Source organism: Aplidium turbinatum, chromosome 15 (assembly GCF_918807975.1).
Source record: "Aplidium turbinatum chromosome 15, kaAplTurb1.1, whole genome shotgun sequence".
NCBI classification, from domain to species: domain Eukaryota; kingdom Metazoa; phylum Chordata; class Ascidiacea; order Aplousobranchia; family Polyclinidae; genus Aplidium; species Aplidium turbinatum.
Window position 1 is genome coordinate 16,879,032 of NC_137486.1, and position 19,259 is coordinate 16,898,290.

General features: G+C 38.4%; 1 protein-coding gene across 1 annotated transcript in view; it reads right to left on the reverse strand.

The window, feature by feature from the left end:
- Nucleotides 1-19,259, reverse strand: part of LOC145784513 (putative E3 ubiquitin-protein ligase HERC1) — a 61,191-nt gene that overhangs the window by 32,709 nt on the left and 9,223 nt on the right. The window contains exons 13-35 of the mRNA XM_082596346.1: nt 19,043-19,133; nt 16,942-17,086; nt 16,317-16,488; nt 14,757-14,888; nt 13,262-13,427; nt 12,847-12,972; nt 12,397-12,555; nt 11,202-11,366; nt 10,509-10,638; nt 9,982-10,117; nt 9,482-9,564; nt 8,904-9,080; nt 8,273-8,367; nt 7,402-7,474; nt 6,602-6,741; nt 6,223-6,346; nt 5,271-5,339; nt 4,841-4,957; nt 2,789-2,941; nt 2,341-2,428; nt 1,519-1,675; nt 899-1,062; nt 363-493 (exon numbers count right to left, since the gene is read on the reverse strand). Coding sequence (XP_082452472.1) covers nt 363-493; nt 899-1,062; nt 1,519-1,675; nt 2,341-2,428; nt 2,789-2,941; nt 4,841-4,957; nt 5,271-5,339; nt 6,223-6,346; nt 6,602-6,741; nt 7,402-7,474; nt 8,273-8,367; nt 8,904-9,080; nt 9,482-9,564; nt 9,982-10,117; nt 10,509-10,638; nt 11,202-11,366; nt 12,397-12,555; nt 12,847-12,972; nt 13,262-13,427; nt 14,757-14,888; nt 16,317-16,488; nt 16,942-17,086; nt 19,043-19,133 — 2,993 coding nt within the window. The remainder of the gene's footprint in view (nt 1-362; nt 494-898; nt 1,063-1,518; nt 1,676-2,340; nt 2,429-2,788; nt 2,942-4,840; nt 4,958-5,270; nt 5,340-6,222; nt 6,347-6,601; nt 6,742-7,401; nt 7,475-8,272; nt 8,368-8,903; nt 9,081-9,481; nt 9,565-9,981; nt 10,118-10,508; nt 10,639-11,201; nt 11,367-12,396; nt 12,556-12,846; nt 12,973-13,261; nt 13,428-14,756; nt 14,889-16,316; nt 16,489-16,941; nt 17,087-19,042; nt 19,134-19,259) is intronic.

The window sequence follows — 19,259 nt, forward strand, 5'->3', positions numbered from 1 at the left end:
ATGAGATAACATTATGTAACGTCTATTTTGTTGTGTGATTTTTAAATAAAATCCAAACAGATGAAACGCAAAAACTGAGTCAAAATTATTAATTGTGTAGAGTTTGGAAACAACAACTGTGAAAACATTAAGGGCTAAGGAACAATGAAAATGGGCTTGGAAACAACACAATAAGATTAAAGCGTCATTGTTACTACCAAGACAGCAAATCAGTCGTTTTTTTTTACATTGATTCAAGGTTGTAGAGTAGACGTTGAATCAATGCAAAAAGCGACTGATTTACTGTTTGGGTAACGCTATCTTACGACCAATTGTTGTTGTTGAAAAATATATCATTAATTATTATTAGTGTTGGCACTTACTTGAGCTTTTACATACGCTAATAGACATGATGTTGCTGTACAAAATATCTCGAATTGAATTCATGAGATCTCGGATTTGGTCTTGATCGGCTTTGCAAGCTGAGGTTGTGCCCTTGTCTGTCTCGAGCATTCTGCATTTGGCGGAAATGGTTAAAATATTAGTTCATCAATATGTACAAGCCTTAGAGTTAATGTAATCCAATGCCATTGTAGGTAAAGCAAATGACATTTCATCTGTCAAAAAATTAATCCATATAATAAATAAGATCTTCTTTTGCTAGATTCACAAAGATGAGCGACGTACCCCGACGTAGACATTTTGAGAAACAAACGCTTTGGATGGGCAAGAAAATATTAACAAATCTGTATCAACGTTGAAAGCACTATTGTCAGAAAAGGAAAACTTCACCACCCTCCGTTTTCTCTTCACCCAATAAAAACCCAAAAATAGCAAAAAAGTCTTAAAATGTGCCACTTAACTGGTTCAATCAAACAGCAGTAATACTATGGATAATTTTGAATGCAAAAGTACCAACCCGGTGGTCATGTGTTCCCTTGTGAGTGGTTTAATAGTGGCTAGGCCAAAGCATCCCACCATCAATTGGAAGTACGCTGACGGGAGCAACTTCCCAAACTTGCTTTCTTGGTCGGTGTTTGACTTGAGAAGCCGCCAAATTTCGCGCAGGGCAAATATACGGTCCTGAAGCACAAAGTCATAGGTTGACCAACCAACAAATCAATCTTTTTTGTTGAATCAATGTGAAAATGATCGATCTGTTGGTCGAGAGGTCGCCACTGAGCAGAAAACTAAGCTCTTTAACGAAAAAGCTTTTACTGCACTGTTTCAAGCATTGCTATTACTCAATCGTTTGTGCACATCAATTAGATGAACTTATGTGCTTTTGAGATCATGCTATGTTGTTAAAAGATAAAGGTAAAACACCACATTGGCCATTTTTCACGTTTTATATTTCGACAATCCGTCAAAACATGGTAAGTCATATTTTTCATCATTATTCGGTTCGATTTTACAACAATTCACTAAATAAAGCAAGTCGTCAATGACGTGACTTTAAAAGGCACTTGCTGTTAACGTGCGATGATGAGTTTCATTTTCTAAATCCAGTACCAGTACTTGGCATTGTTGTTAACGTACTTTGGCTCTTTGTTGCTGGGAATCCATTGCTTTGGCCAAAGACAAACAGTTGATCGAACACTTGGCACTGAAGACCGGTGAGTTGTCACTGCTAGATGGCGATGAAGCTTCGACATCAGCCTCGACGCAGCAGAATTGCAAAACAGCCAGGCAGATTCTAGAAGAAACGTTTTTAAAATTAACAACAAATCCATACCGGTTTTATTCGACAGACATGCCACAATTTCAAGCGGAAACTTCACTCTGTCAACCTCGATAACTACGGAATGGCCCGTTTCGGTGAGTCCGATTCGGTGAGTCCGATTCGGTGAGTCCGATTCGGTGAGTCCAATTCGGTGAGTCCGATTCCCCATTCGGTGATTTTTTGAATTTTTTTTTAATTATCGGGTACCGTAGCCTAATTATCATTGCCGTTTAAAGGTTAGGGGTTAGAGGTTAGGGTTAGGGGTCAGGAGTTAGGAACTCACCGAATCGGATTCACCGAATCGGAATCACCGAATAGTAGCAGACCCCGATAACTAAGCCTACGACAGTGGTTCAAAGCTTCTATAAGTATGCGGAACTGCCAGGATTAAGTTTTCGAAGTTCACTTTCATCAGATGAACGTTGCAACTAGTGCTAGAAACGAAGCTTTCTTAGCACGAGGATAAAGATTCCAATAAACAATCGATCGAATTGCAAAGCCTGGTCTTCTTAATGAACTAAACGCACGGACACAGCAATTCCTTATTGCGCTGTTCCAGTTTTTTTTTTACTTTATGCAGTTTTTCAAACATCTTTTTATGAACAATAAACAATATCCTCAATAAATATCTTCCATACTTTCCGTGTGGTTGAGAGTCATTCAGTTCCACGCTTCTTTCCATGGTACTCTGCTGCGATCTGCTCCCAGCAGCCGTTTCTCTACCGCCTGTAATGTCAAACGTGCTTGATTCAATAGTCATTAGTCATGTTATCAGCTAAATATTAACTTGCATTGCAATTATACAACTTATTAAACTGAATTTAGATGTCAAAAAGATTGAGTCACGAAGTTGTAGAACATCGTATCTGTTTATACGCTTTTGTTTAAAGAATTTAGTTTGCAAATGTAAGACAAAACTACACAACACTAGGATGTGACAATATCACAATCATCTAGCGGGGGCGCAACCAAGATTGTGGAGTGATTCAGAATGGAAGACGATTTTTCAACACAACACTTTCACAAATTGCGGCTCAAAATTGCTTAAACGTCTTGAACTAAAGAATGAACTTATGATGTACCTACCCTGACCAGATAGCTGTGACAGAATGCCTTCAGATAACGATCCTTTTGGTGTTCCCACTAGAATCCTCTCTTCTGATGAGACAGAGGAGACGTCATGTTGAGGACTGGCATTGACTTGGGATGGCATTCGTAGGCTCAGATTGGACGCTGGCTCTGAATGACGATTTTGTTTTTGTCACAATGAGATGTCGACAACAACAAAGTCATACATAGGATCAGAAGAAGCGTTCGAGATAAGCGCTGTTGACGATTTGTGACTTTCCAGACAACAAATCAGTCGCTTAAATGATATGAGATGTTCTACTGGTGCAAATTAAGCTAAACTATCACAAGATGTATACAGTGACAATCTGCTTTTATTCCGACGTTTCGTCAATCAGACACGACTGACTTCTTCAGGGGGCTAGACCAGGTAGTGACTACCTGTCTAGCATGGCAAAACACAGGACATATTGCTGAAAACAACTAAACATGCAAAATGAAAATTCAACTTCTGGACAAAAACTTATCGCGCGCAAAGTTTGAAATAAGTTAGAAAAAAGAGGGGACTTAATTGCGGTCAACAAGAAACTTAAATAACAACAAGATAGGAGAGTGAACGGCATGAGTCATGAATCGAGTTTTGTACGCACTACTGCACAGTTTTACAATCAGCATAAAACCAATTTAAAAAAAAGGGAGTTTCTGAAAAAATTCGGCGTATCTTAAATGAAATTGGTGTAAAAGTCGCTTTGAAACCTTTCTTGACAATAAGTGAATTTTTGCCGTCTTTAAAAGACCCCTTGAATCAAAGCGAAATCTCAGGTTTAGTGTACCAAGTTTCTTGTGATGATTGCAATTTAATTTATGTTGGCCAAACAAAACGAGATCTCAAATCTCGCATTAATGAACACAAAAGAGCTTTCAAATATCAACGCCCTGAACATTCTGCTCCTTGCATGCATGCCATAACTTCAGATCATAAAATAACTTGGAGCAATTCTAAAATTCTAAAAGTTGAAAGTGATTATAAAAAGCGAATGTTTTCTGAAAGTTGGTTCATCAATCAAAAGCCTCATGTAATGAATCGCAATGATGGCATCTCTTTTCCCGCTATCTACCAAAAACTATTGTAAGTGTTGATTTGACGTTTTTTTAAATTGGTTTTATGCTGATTGTAAAACTGTGCAGTAGTGCGTACAAAACTCGATTCATGACTCATGCCGTTCACTCTCCTATCTTGTTGTTATTTAAGTTTCTTGTTGACCGCAATTAAGTCCCCTCTTTTTTCTAACTTATTTCAAACTTTGCGCGCGATAAGTTTTTGTCCAGAAGTTGAATTTTCATTTTGCATGTTTAGTTGTTTTCAGCAATATGTCCTGTGTTTTGCCATGCTAGACAGGTAGTCACTACCTGGTCTAGCCCCCCTGAAGAAGTCAGTCGTGTCTGATTGACGAAACGTCGGAATAAAAGCAGATTGTCACTGTATACATCTTGTGATAGTTTAGCTTAATTTGCACCAGTAGAACATCTCATATCATTTAATTTAATGCCTGGTGAACAGCCTCATTCAATTTTCAGCAAATCAGTCGCTTTTTACATTGATTCGAAAATGTTCGAAATCGAATCTGTCAATTTGTTTCGAAACATTTCAAAGATTTTAAAGATTTGCTTCAATTATGATGAAAAAAAAAACAATCTCTATTTATAAAATTATTTTTACATTAATTCAACAAATTGCCGAGTAGTGAGAGCCCTGCTACGGCACTCGAAAGGGCGCCGGTTCGACACCGCTCAAGAGCATGTGGCTGTGTCTTTGGCAAGACACTCAAAGGCATGCCTGAATGTGGTCACGAAAATTGGCTTAACGGTGCATCAATAGTACACAATAGACATTTTGTGATCTGTGGAATACCTTGCTATTAATAGGTCAGAAAAAGTTGTAGTTTATTCATAATTTCAACATCCACAGATGTTGAAACGACGTAAAAAAAGACAAGTTTTGTTGATTGAGGTGTTCGATTGATGCCAGCACATTGGTATCCACAAACAAGGCAATAATAAAGCTCTCACCAGTTTCAGCGTTTTCGCTCTGTGCAAGCGCAGGGGCGACTCCAATGAGAAGAAACGCCGCTTTCTCTATCACTGACAGACACAGTCGTGTGTAGGAGTCTTTGCTTTTGTCGGCTTCTGCAAATGGAAGGCAAGACAAACGGTGGCAATATTCTATATTCAAAATACCTTCTTATCAGTTTTGTTGAAAAAAATTAAATAAAATATCAACTGCAGATAGAAGAAAATGTAGGATAAATTTTAAACTAGATGAAATAAAGAAATGAATTAGACATAAACGCAACAGGCTACTTATTACGATTAGCTAGTGCAGTGCATTTTGTTCGAATGGGGATAGTTCAAGATTACGGAGCTGCAAAAACAATCAATTTGTGCAAAGGCGACTCGGTCACTGGGCCTTTGTTTTAACTTCCCAACGCCTTCAGCTCACCTTCATTCTTTTTACTTTGAAGGTTGAAACGCTTCTCGGGATGGAATCGAGGATTGAAGAAGCGATAACCTGGAACGTAAACGGAAATAACAAATTAAGAATCACCAGCAGAAAATACTTTTAGCTAAACGTAATTTCCCACAAGGGTGAAACAGCCTGTAAAAGTTTTTCGTGACTGAATTTGAAGTAATTTGCTGTGCTTGGCCTTTGCTTGGCATTAAATACTTTTTTGTAATATTAATAACATTTAATGTTCTTTCCCTTTATGTAGTTCAACAAGGTTTCGGTGGGGTTATGACTCTGACGTCATCATATGTGCTGAAGGTTTGTTGAAGTGATTGGCGGAACAAACCCATACCTAGTCACGCTTAGGTAAAGGCGCTTTTAATACATTTTCTGTATAAAACCCTAAGCACTATCTTGAAATAAAGCAAAGAAATTGACAGAACCATCAGCTTAAAATGCAAAAATTGATCCCGTCTGGTTTTCATTTAAATCATGTAATCAACTAACAGGTGACACCAGCAACAACTTGTCTTGATTAAAAGGCAAAGCCAAGGTCAAGAAACGGCTCATTTACTCCTTTTTATTTCACACACTGGCGTCGTCCACAATGTTTTTGGAAGCTGAACGACTGTTAGTTGATCGATTCTACGAGTTGATCTCGTGTGCATACAGGGCAGGGGTACTTAACAGGAGGTGCACGCACCTCTCAAGGGTGTGCGAATGCTAAACCATCGGGGTTAGTTATGGAATGGCGTTAGAAACTTTGCTTGTTTAGCGGGCTTTTACCTAATATTCTGAATATTGTAGGCGACTATTACTTTTCAGCCATTCTAGGAAGAGGTGCGAGAACTGGTTGGTGATTTCAAGATAGTGCAAGAAAAAAAGTTAAGAACCACTGATATAAGGGCTTGGAAACAACACAATACGACAAAAGCATCCTAGTTACGTTTCTGAGCGTTGGCTTCAGTGCTGGTTGCAGGGGTAGAGTCACTAGACGGTGTTTCATTGGTTAGCGGCTTTGTGACGTTTCCCAAACATAGCGAACGCTGGGAGAGGAGATATGCACGAACCTGGGAAGACAGATGACGTTGCATTGATGTTAATTTACGTAAAATAAATAGAATTTGCTTTAATGACAGCTTAAAAATCACCGCAATAAAAATCGTTTGCATGTTAATTTAAATGCTTAATTTAACAACGATTGAGGTCGCACGTGCACATTCAAACAAGCTGATGGTTTCAATCATTGTGGCAATAAGGAAGCAGACGCTACTTTTAGAATGGCACTATCATGTCGTTATTCAATCACCTATTTTCATTCTGACCTTAAAGACGGCTGTGTACAGTGGTTGCATAGACAGGCCTTGTGGGTCCACACCCGTGTGCTTTATAAGTGCAGCGAGCACAAACCGTGACGCAAATTCTAGAAGGTCGTCTTCACCGCCATTGTCCAATCCGGTCCATTCTGTTAATGAGATATTTTCCATTCATCGATTTTTATTTCATTCATTTCACAAATTCTACTTGTCGCAAGGCTACTGGGTTGACTTATGTACAGAGCAAAACAAAGTGACATTCAACGTAGCTAGCTTGTAAAGGGCAATTTTTTGAGCTAGAAACGTGTTAACTTGAAGTGGTGTAAATACAGCTCAATGTCAAAAAGCCTACACAGAGGGCTCGTCCGTCTACTCAATAATCAGAAAGCATACAAGTTCACACGGGTTCGTAGGCGATAAACAGATACAAGGGCTACAATTGGCAGCACCTGAATATGAAGTAAACATAGCGATTTATGAAAAGAAAAACATTGTCCGCAACCTATGCATCAAAATGCAATTTAACTGGTATCAATATTTTACTTGGTGTTTTGTTTTCAGAAAAAAAATATTAATTAATCTAAAAACTTCGGTCAGCATGTAGCCAGACATGTCTTCAAAGTTCATTGCCGTGCTATCAATCGTGGCCACGTTTGTAATTACGAAGTGCACCGCATCAGGTTCAGACAAAAGCCGTTCAAACACTCTACAGTACATGTATAATTCAGCTTTCAAAGATTGACACCAGTATCAATGCAGCATGTATGAGGTTAAGAACTGAGGAATATCTTGAGCTGAACATATCCTACCTCTGTTTCTTGCATAGTCGATCATGTTGTTCCACAAATGCTGTGATTCTTCGCAGAATCCTCCGATAGTCAACTACAAAGCAAATAGAAAAGCATCTTTGTGAAAAAATAACCTACAATGCCACAGTTTCTCGGCAGTCGAGTGTAGCATTAACTCAGCGATAGACACGTGTTTCGCCCATGAGGCTGGGCTCATCAGTATCGCATCACATTTACACTCTAACAAGCTGAGTACAATAACTTCAGAAACAGACACGAAAGCTTCTAGGATTATTCTGTTGCAAGATATTTGCCAGGTTGTAATCACAAGACAAATGTGGCAGTGAAAAAGATAAACGAACGGCAACAATATTAAAAAAACTGAACAAGAAACAAACGTAATTTAATATAAGTTAAGGAAAAATGATGCAGGCTTCCAGTACAGCTCTTTGTTGGTCTTGGATTCAGTCCATTTATTTGTAATGCTTTGTGATTTTTGGTTTCAAACTCTGACTGACAGTTGCAAATACTTTGAAATGAATGTAAGTAAAAATGCCGTTGCAACAAGCATCTCAATTGTAAATATAGTCTTTGTGCAATTATTGCACTTTGTGTGTTGGTATCTGCAGCTAAAAGATGTTCGTTTGTTCTTGTAGCCAAGTGTCTGGTAGACACACCAATATATGCCATATTTGTATTTGTCAGTTTGTCGAACTAACCAGACGAGATCACACCAACGTTCTTCAGTAGCAACTGAAACAAAGCAAAAACCGATGTGTTCACCACACTCTAGCACTGCTCGATATGCTATATAAAGCAGCTTCACCTCTAAAAACTAGTCAAGTTAACCAGCGTCCAAGGACAAAGCAAATATGCAATTGCAACCACTCACGTTAACAAGTAGTCTTTGGTTTCCAAAAGAATATCCTTCCAGTTTTTCTTTGTTGCCAGTTTGGACAAAATCCATCAGAATTTGAAGACGCTCCACTGGTACAAGATAAAAACGTCAGTGCAACATTGTAATTGTTCAGTCAACAATTGCTTGTGAATAACATCAGTAAGCATTCTTAGGTACAGGTGTTGTGGAGGAAAGTTAAAATATAAAGAAATGACTATTTTGCCCTTTGGTGATTCATACTAAAATATGGACTTCTGGACTTCATGACTAAAATAGATTTACTTTTTTGGAAATGTAAGTTTAAAAAGCTGGAACACTTTGAAAAAAATAAGAAAGCATTTTCTAAGTTTTTGAAAAGGCAGTTTTGCTGGTCGTAACAACTTCTCTGTAGTTCTATTAGCATGCCTCGTAGTAGACTAAGTGAACTGGAAGACAAGGAAGTCAATTTTCCCCTGTACCTTCCAGAATGTAAAAATTTGGCAAGAGCATTGTAGCGCGCGCTGTTTGGTTATCCAGCAGACTATCAACTTAACAACAGAAGCAACATTTTAAAAATCAGCTTATTGGCTGCAAACGCTATGCTGCTGAACTTTGAATACGGAAACTATTATGCAAAGGAAATTACCTATAGATTGGCAGTCCATCTGCAAGCCATTGCCGAGTATAGGCATGGTAAGTAAAGCAACCCCTTCTCTTTCATCATCTGTGTCTGTAATTTTCCCGTGAGTCAAGGAGTTCAAGATACGGCCGACAAACAACGCACACGAACGCTCTATGTCCATCATCCATGTCCAATCATCTCCTATACAATGGCACATTGTAATTGCAAAGAATCTGCCATACTGAACAGTGAACATACATCTTGCTGATCAGCGATGTGTGCAAAAGAATCGTTTTTGTTGAGCAAGTAAGCTGTTTTGAATATAAGCACAAACAACTAATTGGGTATTGATAGGATCATCAAATTTAAGAAAATTATCCCAGAAACCAAAAAATGCGTAACAAGCTGCCGTTTTCATAAGCAGGGAAATTATTTCAAGATATTTTGAATCGCCGCACATTTCTTTGTCTTGATTTCGTGTTGTGTCACGTTAATTTGTTGTTTCGAAAAATAAACATCGCTTCGCATGACGTTTGATATGGTGATAAAAAGTTCGCATGGTAGCAACAAATTGTCGCTGGAAATATACGAGTCAACGCTACCTTGAGAAAGAGTTGGCTGGTGCCTACTGACTGGCCAAGTCAGCTCCACCGAGTCGTGCACTTCTGGAGCGTCTGAAGTTGCTCTGGAATCAAGAGATAATTCAACAAAAATCGTGAGACTAAACAAATGTCTAAAAATCAATGTAATTTAACGAAATTGTGAAGAAGCCACTCGTTGGAAAATTGAATGTTGACTGGGATGGTGCAACAAGGCAAACGAACAAAGGGACGACGAAAAATGAAATATTTTGACAATGTCAAGCAAATTACGGGAATGAAAAGCATGCCGGAAGTATTACTAAAAACAAAAGACAGAACAAAACGGAGGGAGTTCATATGGAAGATCACAGCTGATCAAACATGATCAGTATGTAAAGAAAAAGTAACGAATTGGCCCAAAAATTTTATTTTCTATGTTTGTTTTTTGTTTTTTAAACACACAAATGATGCAAAACAATAAAATTATCTCCAAAAAGTCTGTTTTGAAAACAATACGTCACCGATTGAACTGGTCAATACAAGGCAGAAGATCAGTGAAGGCCTGTAGAAGAGGCATGACGTCAGTCAGTCGGCATAGCAACAAGGAGTTGACAGCAAAGCCAAGCAGATGACCGCTTGATGAATTGAGGAGCACATCTAAATAAACAAGATGTAACAATGTATACTTGCAGAAATGAAGAGGCTTCTACGTGACCAGTTAGCGAAATTAGTCCTATATTACATTGATTCAACGCTTATAAACGCAAACACACAAACAAAACGTTTTTGTGGCAAAAACTTACTGCACAAAATTAACATGCTTAATGCAAACCGGTGAAAACAATGGAACTACACAACACTTTCCATCTATCCAATCAGCCCATGTCAACAATATTTAGAGAACGTTGGATTAACGAGGGAATGAATTAAAAAGTAAATCACTTTCTGGCTGGGTTAAAATCAGTAATGACATGATTCCTCACCACGTTTTCAATGCACTAAACCCCCCCCCCCCAGCTAATTTAGCAATTTTAAATTCCGTACACACCTCTGAGTTGAAGTGTTTCTGCCGAGCTCATTTTCGGCAAAATAGTCACCGCCTCACTCAGTTCGACATTAGCTTGCTTTAGGAGTTGCAAAATGCATGCTTGCATCATTGAAGTGGCCTGCGGTTGGACCTGGTAACACAATGATGTCATTGTCGAGCAAGACCCAGAGAGCAAATCAAGCGTTTTTTACATTAATTCAACTTTGAACCAATGTAAAAAACAGTTGATTCGCTCCGCGGACATTCTTCATTTTTTTTTCGCATATTTTTGGAGCAAAATTTACAGAGTTAATAACAAACAAATTCAACTGCGTACCAAATGTGATTTGCTGTCGGACTGAGTTATTGCATCACATATTGCATTATTGCACTTTTGTTAATTGTGGTGTTTATCATCACCATCAACCAATTTTGATTATAGAGGTCATGAACTAATCCTCATGTCGAGGGTGTGGCCTGTCTGTCGAGGGAAAAGTCTTCTTCTCCATACCTCGCGGTCCATTGAGTCGGAAGAATCAATGTTCAAGGCTACAAAGTCACGTTTAACGAGTTTTTTCCAAGAAAGTTTTGGTTTACCTTGACCTCTTTAAAAATTTATAATTATCGTCAAAAACCGAGATAGATTATTATTAAACGAGCTCCACCATACTGCTTGTTTTCTTCATGTTTACTACTTTAAATCTCATTACTTACGTGTGGGCTTGAAAAGCAGTGCGAGAGAAGATGCAAAAACATTGAAGCCAGCAGGTTGAAGACACGAATTATTTGATCGTCATCTAAACTGGTTGAAACCGCATCCAACTGCTTTTTGTCAGCTTCATGACTCAGTTTCAAAGACATATCGTATATCTTTTTCATCTGCAAAACACCATTTCTGAACCCATCATGGCGTAACGCATTGATCAAAGCCTACAATGTAAAAATTATCGAAAAAAGAAAAGCTGAAACTTTAGTAGTGAAGTTTCAGATACAGCGTTTTCAATGTAAGAAAGATTTCCTCAAGTTATTGGCTAGGTTGCACAAATCACATCAAATAAAGCAGGAAATAAAACAAGAAATCCGGTCGATTTTAATAATAATAATGTTTGTTTCTATATAGCGCTCTATCCATCGCAGAATGCGCTGCCCCTCAGCGATTTACAAAGCAGACAGTGTCAATGCAGCCGTATAGAGGCGCAATTGAGTACATTATCACACGAATCCATTCCGTTGCTCAGTGTCGAGCAGGACAGGGTATCGAACCCATACCTACTGATTCAGAGGCAAACGAACTAAGCACTAAGCCACCGAGCCGAAATTTTTAAGGATATATTGGAAAATTAACTTTTTTGCTTAACAACATCATCATCATCTGTTTGTCTCTTTTGTCAGTAGATGACCCCAGGCGTTTGTTCCCGCTAACAGGGGTCCGCCAGTTTTTGAAGGCCTTTCGCCATGCTTCCCTGTTGTTGGGGTTGATTCTGTCCAGGTTCCTTGCATTGACATCTTCTTTCACCAACTCTAGCCATCTCCTTTTTAGTCTGCTAATTTTCCTTCCCTGGACAGAAACCTTCTTTGCCATCAACACCGAGAAAAACATGGAGTTTACAAGCAAGCCACCATAGACGGAACGGCTTGGCGAGATCAACAACTTTTCGAGAACGTGACTTATCCAGCGAACAATAACAGTGCATTTTATATCGATTTGAATGTTGAATCAATGTAAAACACACTTTTTGTTGGCTGGGTAACTGTCAACAATGTTATGTCAATCAAAAAAGCAACAACAAAAAACATGTAGTTGACCAAGCGCTGACTCAGGTCACATTGAAGAGATGAGGTATTTCCATGCTTTCAAGCAAAAGATACACAAAAATTTCCAATGTTGTGTCATTCAATTGCCACATACCGCGAAATGATGAACTTTCTTCAGCAGAACAAGCAGGAGATCACCGGCGAGCAGTGATTGATTGAGATCGGTAGCGGATTGGCGCACACGGAAATTAAGCATTGTCGAAACGTGTATATGATCTTGCAAGCTTGATAGGACAACGTCCATTTGCATTCGCTGAAAAACATGACTTTATTAACTTTGCAAGAATTCAACGTTCGAAAGCGTTCGATAGATGAAATATACAGATTGTATTTTGTGCATCAAAACGTAATTTAAGGCAAACTTAAATCAAATTGATAGCAAAATCCTCATTTTTACATTAATTCAACGTCTACATACGTTTAAAGACGTTGAATTAATGTAAAAATGACGAATTTTGCTGAATGGGTTAAAGTTGGTATTTTGCATGCAGTTTGTTAAAGTTGTACATTTCCTTGTTGCAAAAAAAAATGAAAATTTCTCCACCTGGCCCACAGAAAGCTTTCCGCAATTCTCCGGTTCGGTGGGAAGAAACGAAAGGAGCAAGTGGATGCGCTCTCGCATGCACGGGAGGAGAAGGGAGGCGCCCACGTTCACACATTCTCGAACAACCTGCATGTGGAACCTGGTCAGCTTGCACAAGGAGAACGTCAAATTTCAAAAGTCCTTTTCGCATCTTTAAAAAGTAACTTTGCTTGCTGGGGTAGTGGTGAGCCACTGTTTTTAGAGTTACCTTGATAGTGACATGTGGCACTATCCTGGAAGAAACCGCAAACACAGTTAAGAGATTAACTTTAGATATTGATAACTTAAAGCAAGTTTTTTATAAGGATAAAACCCGCCATTACTATCCCTAGGTAACGTTGCTAATTAAGTACATTATTATTGAAAGTATACGTACATCTTTGATTTTATCAGGGGCATCTTGGTCAATCAAGCGAAACAAAAGAGAGTTTAAGACTTTACTTTCCTCTCCAAGAACGAATGACGACAAGCTGGCAGTGACAGCAAGCTTCAGATGCGTACACACCAAACGCAAACACATTAACACGAAATTATGATGATCACTGTAAAGAAAGGAATAAAAACATTAAGTTGGAAACTATAAGTCCCGACAACTCAGTTGGTTAGCACGTGACTTCGTGAACGAAGGAGCTTCAAGATCAAGCGGCGCTGGTTCGACTCTCAGAGTGTGCGCTTGAGCAACGCACGTTAAGGACTGCTCTCCAATCAGCCGCACGTAATGGATGGAAAAATTCCTCGGCAACAAGACTTGACCAATCGGAAACTTCAGTCTGTCAATCTTGGTGACCGGGCCTGCATCAGTGATTCAAAGCCTCTACAAGTATGCGAAACTGCCAGGGTCAAGCTTTCTAAGAAGCTTTCCCAGACCGAAGATAAATATTCATTCAATCAATCTTAGAAAAAAACGCACTTCCCACAAGATTTTATCTGGGAAGGTGAGGGACTGAGGGATCCAGAAAGCAAAATCCCTCATTTTTGCATTGATTAGGAAAAATAATCAACATCTGCAGACGTTGAATCAATGTAAAATGACGGATTTTGCTGTTTGGGGGTGGATTGACTGGGTGGCAAAGCCCAGGAAGAAAATCAGACGTGGAAAAGGTCAGATTTTATGAGTGGAAGCTCAAAACCTCATCGTAGCTGTATAGTGGAAGGTTAGGAAAGTTCGTTTGCTGATGAACATGCAAGTCACAACTTGATTTGAACTGTCTGAGAACATTCTCAACTTGTTAGCTCAAGCCCCATGTTAGTAATACCCAGCCAGCGAACCAGTCATCTTTTACATTACTATAACGTTTACAGGCGTAAAAATAAGTGTATGCTCCACAAGCGTTTTGACCAAAGTCATGCTTTCTCACGTCATAGAAAGCTTACAGAGTGTGCTTGCTCGACTTAGCCCTAAAGCCCCGGTCGATTAACTTTTGAAGCCCAACTACAACAGACCGTTATTATCCATGTCGTTAAATTGTGCAAGAAATGCAATTTATTGGTGCATGAATGTAGCAACCAGATGGCCACTGGGCCCGAGGTTGGAACACCATACATGTCAGCAGCACAAGCAGAGAAGCACAAGGAACCAGCATATCACAGACCCAGGGAATCGGGTCGCATTTTGTGGTTGCGATGAATATGAAACTTTACGTGTTTTTTTCAAACACAAACTGAGCAATTGAACAAGACAAAAAGTGCAACAAATTTTGGAATCATTTTCATCACTGAATCTATTGTGTTAAGTTTGAGCCCCTGCAAAATATATCTCGACTTTTGCAGATATATCAAATAGCCTGGTCATAAAATTGCCGTTTATTCGACGCGTGAAAACATAAAATCGACGAAACTTGCTATTTTTATACATGCTTTTGTCGACGTACCTGCTCGTTCTGAATGGTGAAGGTGGTTCCCCGTTAAAGGAGACGCAATATTTTTGAAGGAACGAATCGAGTTTTGTGAAAGTTCCTTCGCTCAAGTCCACACAGTATGCTCGTTGCCAAGAGACAACATTCCTACAAAATTACAAGTTCAAAGTCATTCATATCATTTTTGTCATAACCCAGACAGCAAATCAGTCCTATTTTACATTGATTCAACGTCTGTAGTTGAATCAGTGTAAAAAAGGACTGATCTGTTGTCTGAGAAAATATCCGTGACGAAAAAGGTAGTACTAGCACGAGCTACATTAAGCGATATACTGTACCAGCCCGTCAATAAACGGGAAAAGGTTGCAAAGCCTTGCATGGTTTAAAACGTATATACATAAACAAGCATTTGTTGTGTTAATGGTTATATGTCTATAGCTGGCACAGCCACAAAACCCAAATAATTTAATGGAGAAAATCATACCCAATACTGCTTTGACAAACAGAGTATCAAAGACATAAGAAATTTTAACAGTGGCCTATATGGATTTTCGGAAAACTAGCTGCTAATAAAAAAGATGTTCAAATCTGCATGATACTCTGTACTGCATATTGAAGTCATTAAAATGGATAGAAATTACGTTACTTCTTGTGTTACCAGCACAAAGCAATTTGGTTCATTAATTCCTAGGAAGGACATGATGCAATTGGTACAAAATAATGAAATGACAAGAAACGGTTTGTTCCTGACAAAGTGAAACATCGACTTACACAATCTCTGCACGGCGCTACCTAGCAAGCAGAAATTGCCATTTTTTATATCGTTGGCAACGTTCAAACGACGCAAAAGTGTAACCTGTGCCAGCTGATTCGGTCGTGTATAAAGCAAACTCATCACGAGGAAAAACATTCATTGAAAATTTTAAACTACTGTAAACAGAAATAACATTAAGGCGTGACAAGTCACAAAATTTGTATTTTTTATTCTAAGAAACGCCTCCTGCGTGGCATTCAAATATATTTTTTTGCTTCAACGTTAAAATACTTTTGTTTAAGAATTAACAAAATTCGATAGCGTTGCATTAAGTCAAATCATGCAAAGTGGATTTAAACTACTCAGCTGAAAAGTAAACAGGATATGATAAGCTGGCGTGCGCTAACTGGCAACAGATGTATTTCCGACAATATTTTATGACGTAAGCTTCATTGAATACAATCACAGGATACCGTACGATCTTGTGCAATTAGATCTTTATTCTATGGACATCCGGCCTTTAGGTTAAAAGACAGGAAAAAAACTTACTAGTTATAGCAAAAGAAACACAAAAAATACATCAATTCAGATCTTCAACGCATTTTTTATATATACACAAGAAAATTAACATCTGTATTGTCTAAATAGAAGTGACAATAAAGGTTGTTTTCAATGATAAAAATCGTAAACTCTATTCTGACAGATTACTGTAGAGTCAAAAGTTAGAAAACAGTGGAAAAATTTCAACTGGGCAGCCTATACGCTTCTGCACTTTACTCTCACATTCATTTATATCTTGAGCAAAGAGACAAACTAGCTACCTGTCTAAAGGCAGGGCGGTCCAAGCCAAGCTGTGAGATGTTCCGGCTGATATCTGATGAATGTTCATGTTTGATAGGCCAGCAACACGAGTGGGCGTGGAAATGGGGCTGGTAGTATGGCCCAGTCCACATTGTCCCATCGCGTTGTTGCCCCAAGAGTATACGTCATTGGCTGCAAGCAACGAACACGATTCGATTAGCCAAACCGGCATTGTCTTTGAGTATTATTTTACACAAAAATTACAACTAACCTAGCTGACAAAAGTCTCTCTGTTCACATCGTTTCAACGTCGCCAAACGTTTAAATGATGTAAAAACGACAAAAAGCTAGGTAAACGACTGAAATGTAATCACTTAGCCAAATCGGAAAGTAACTGGCATAGGTTTGGGTATATGTTTGGAACTCAAGAGATTTGAAAAAGAATTGATTCCAGAAAAATCGATGAAAATCAATATTTTTTGTACCAAGATATTTCAGAAACTCGCAAAATAATAATAAAAAATGGTATTATTTTTCATGTACGTTTAGCATTATATCACATTTACTTCTTTCACATTAAAAACTAATATCAGTACACAGCAAACTTCAAAAAAGATTTCTTTTTGCATAAAAGTAAAAACTTACTGTGCGTCAACGCCAAGCAGTGGCCGTCACCAGACGCAATATCAACAACTCTAGTGAAAGTTAGTTCTTCAATTATAGTTGGTTTCATTACGATGGTGTCTGCAGAGCCGCTCCCCAGGCAGGCGCCACATCCCCACGAATATATCTAAGAAACACAAAGTGTGGTGTTATGGATGTCGCCGTTTTCCAGAAAGTTCATATGATTTTCTAATTATGGACAACTCAAACAACTGAAATACAGCATAAGCATTAGCACAACACTATTAATGCAACAAATTTTAATTTCGCTTTTAGTACCAAAATCCTTAACTATTTCACAAGTGTAGATTGAACGTCTTTTTCAGCCTCATGCTGCGTGTTCGTTGGGGTAATAGTGTTTTTTCACAAGATTCCGGGACACAGTTCCCAAGTTATGCGCAAATGACGAAAACGTTCAACCTACACTTGTGAAACTATTATTTTTATATTTATTGTTTGGATAAAGCACAAAAACGTAGTAAGAGAAACAACGCTGCACTTGTCAATTTCGGAATGGCCCGTTTCGGCAAGTCCAATTCGGCTAGTCCGATTCGTCTAGTCCGATTCGGCGAGTTCCCTATTCGGCGAGAGCCTTTTTTGGCGAGTGCCCTATTCGGCGAGTTTTTGAAATTTTTTAAATAAAATTATCGGGCACCGTAGCCTAATTATAATTGCCGTTTTTACATCGTTTTAACGTCGCTAAACCTTGAAATCGTGCAGAAAGGAATAAAAATTAAATGGTTGAACTATTAAATTAAAATTCGTCATGTCAGTTCAGTTGTTTTTATTTCTGACCATCATATCAAAAACAATACACGTCAACATTGCAAAGGTAGAAGTGACAAAACGCGAACGTTAAAACGTGCTTGAATTCGTCATGTCAGTAGAGTTGTTTTTTATTTCTGATCATAATATCAAAAACAATATACGTCAACATAGCAAAGGTGTAGAAAAAGGTAGAAGCGACACAACGTGAAGGGGAAAATAAAAAAACGAAAATGTAACAAACAAAATAAATAAATCATGTAATGATTGATTAGTTTGGATCAACAAATGTGTGGCCTACGCCTACAGCTTGGATTGAAAGGAAATTATCGGGTACAGTAGCCTAGTTATCCCGACCAGCAAAAATCTGTTCCAAGAACCCAGTTAGCCTAACAGTTCATTTTTACATTGTAGTAACATTAGGCTAACTGGGTTCTTGGAACAAATCGAAGGGCTTCTGTAAATGTTTCTCAGTTTCAACGTATCCTAGCCAGCAAAAGCTCCCTTTTCTACACGATTTCAACGTTTAGCGACGTTAAAACGATAGGCCACACATTTGGTTAGCTATTTGACCTTTTCATTCTGTTACTACAATGTAGAAATGAACTGTTAGGCTAACTGGGTTCTTGGAACAAATTTTTGCTGGTCGGGATAACTAGGCTACGGTACCCGATAATTTCCTTTCAATCCAAGCTAAGCTGTCCACACATTTGTTGATCCAATCTAATCATTTTAACTATTCAAAAGTACTAACTTATAGACATAAACATGATTTATTTACTTTGTTTGTAACATTTTCTTTTTTTTATTTTCCCTTCACGTTGTGTCGCTTCTACCTTTTTCTACACCTTTGCTATGTTGACGTATATTGTTTTTGATATTATGATCAAAAATAAAAAACAACTCTACTGACATGACGAATTCAAGCACGTTTTAACGTTCGCGTTTTGTCGCTTCTACCTTTGCTATGTTGACGTGTATTGTTTTTGATATGATGGTCAGAAATAAAAACAACTGAACTGACATGACGAATTTTAATTTAATAGTTCAAACATTTAATTTTTATTCCTTTCTGCACGATTTCAAGGTTTAGCGACGTTAAAACGATGTAAAAACGGCAATTATAATTAGGCTACGGTGCCCGATAATTTTATTTAAAAAATTTCAAAAACTCGCCGAATAGGGCATTCGCCGAAAAGGGAACTCGCCGAATAGGGAACTCGCCGAATAGGGAACTCGCCGAATCGGACTCGCCGAATCGGACTCGCCGAATAGTAGCAGACCCTGTCAATTTGCGAGACAAACTAATCACACATACCGAGCCATTGTTTGTTAAAGCGAGCGAGTACTGGCTTCCGGCGCACAGCTTTCGGAATAATGTTCCATTCAGACCCTCAATGATCTTTGGCCTAATCATACAAAGGCCAAGATAAATATTTCAACTACATTAGAGTTGGACAATCTTGAACAAATGAATGAAAATAATTGGAACATGGGAAAACACAGTGAAGGATGATCTGACAAAGAGAACATTT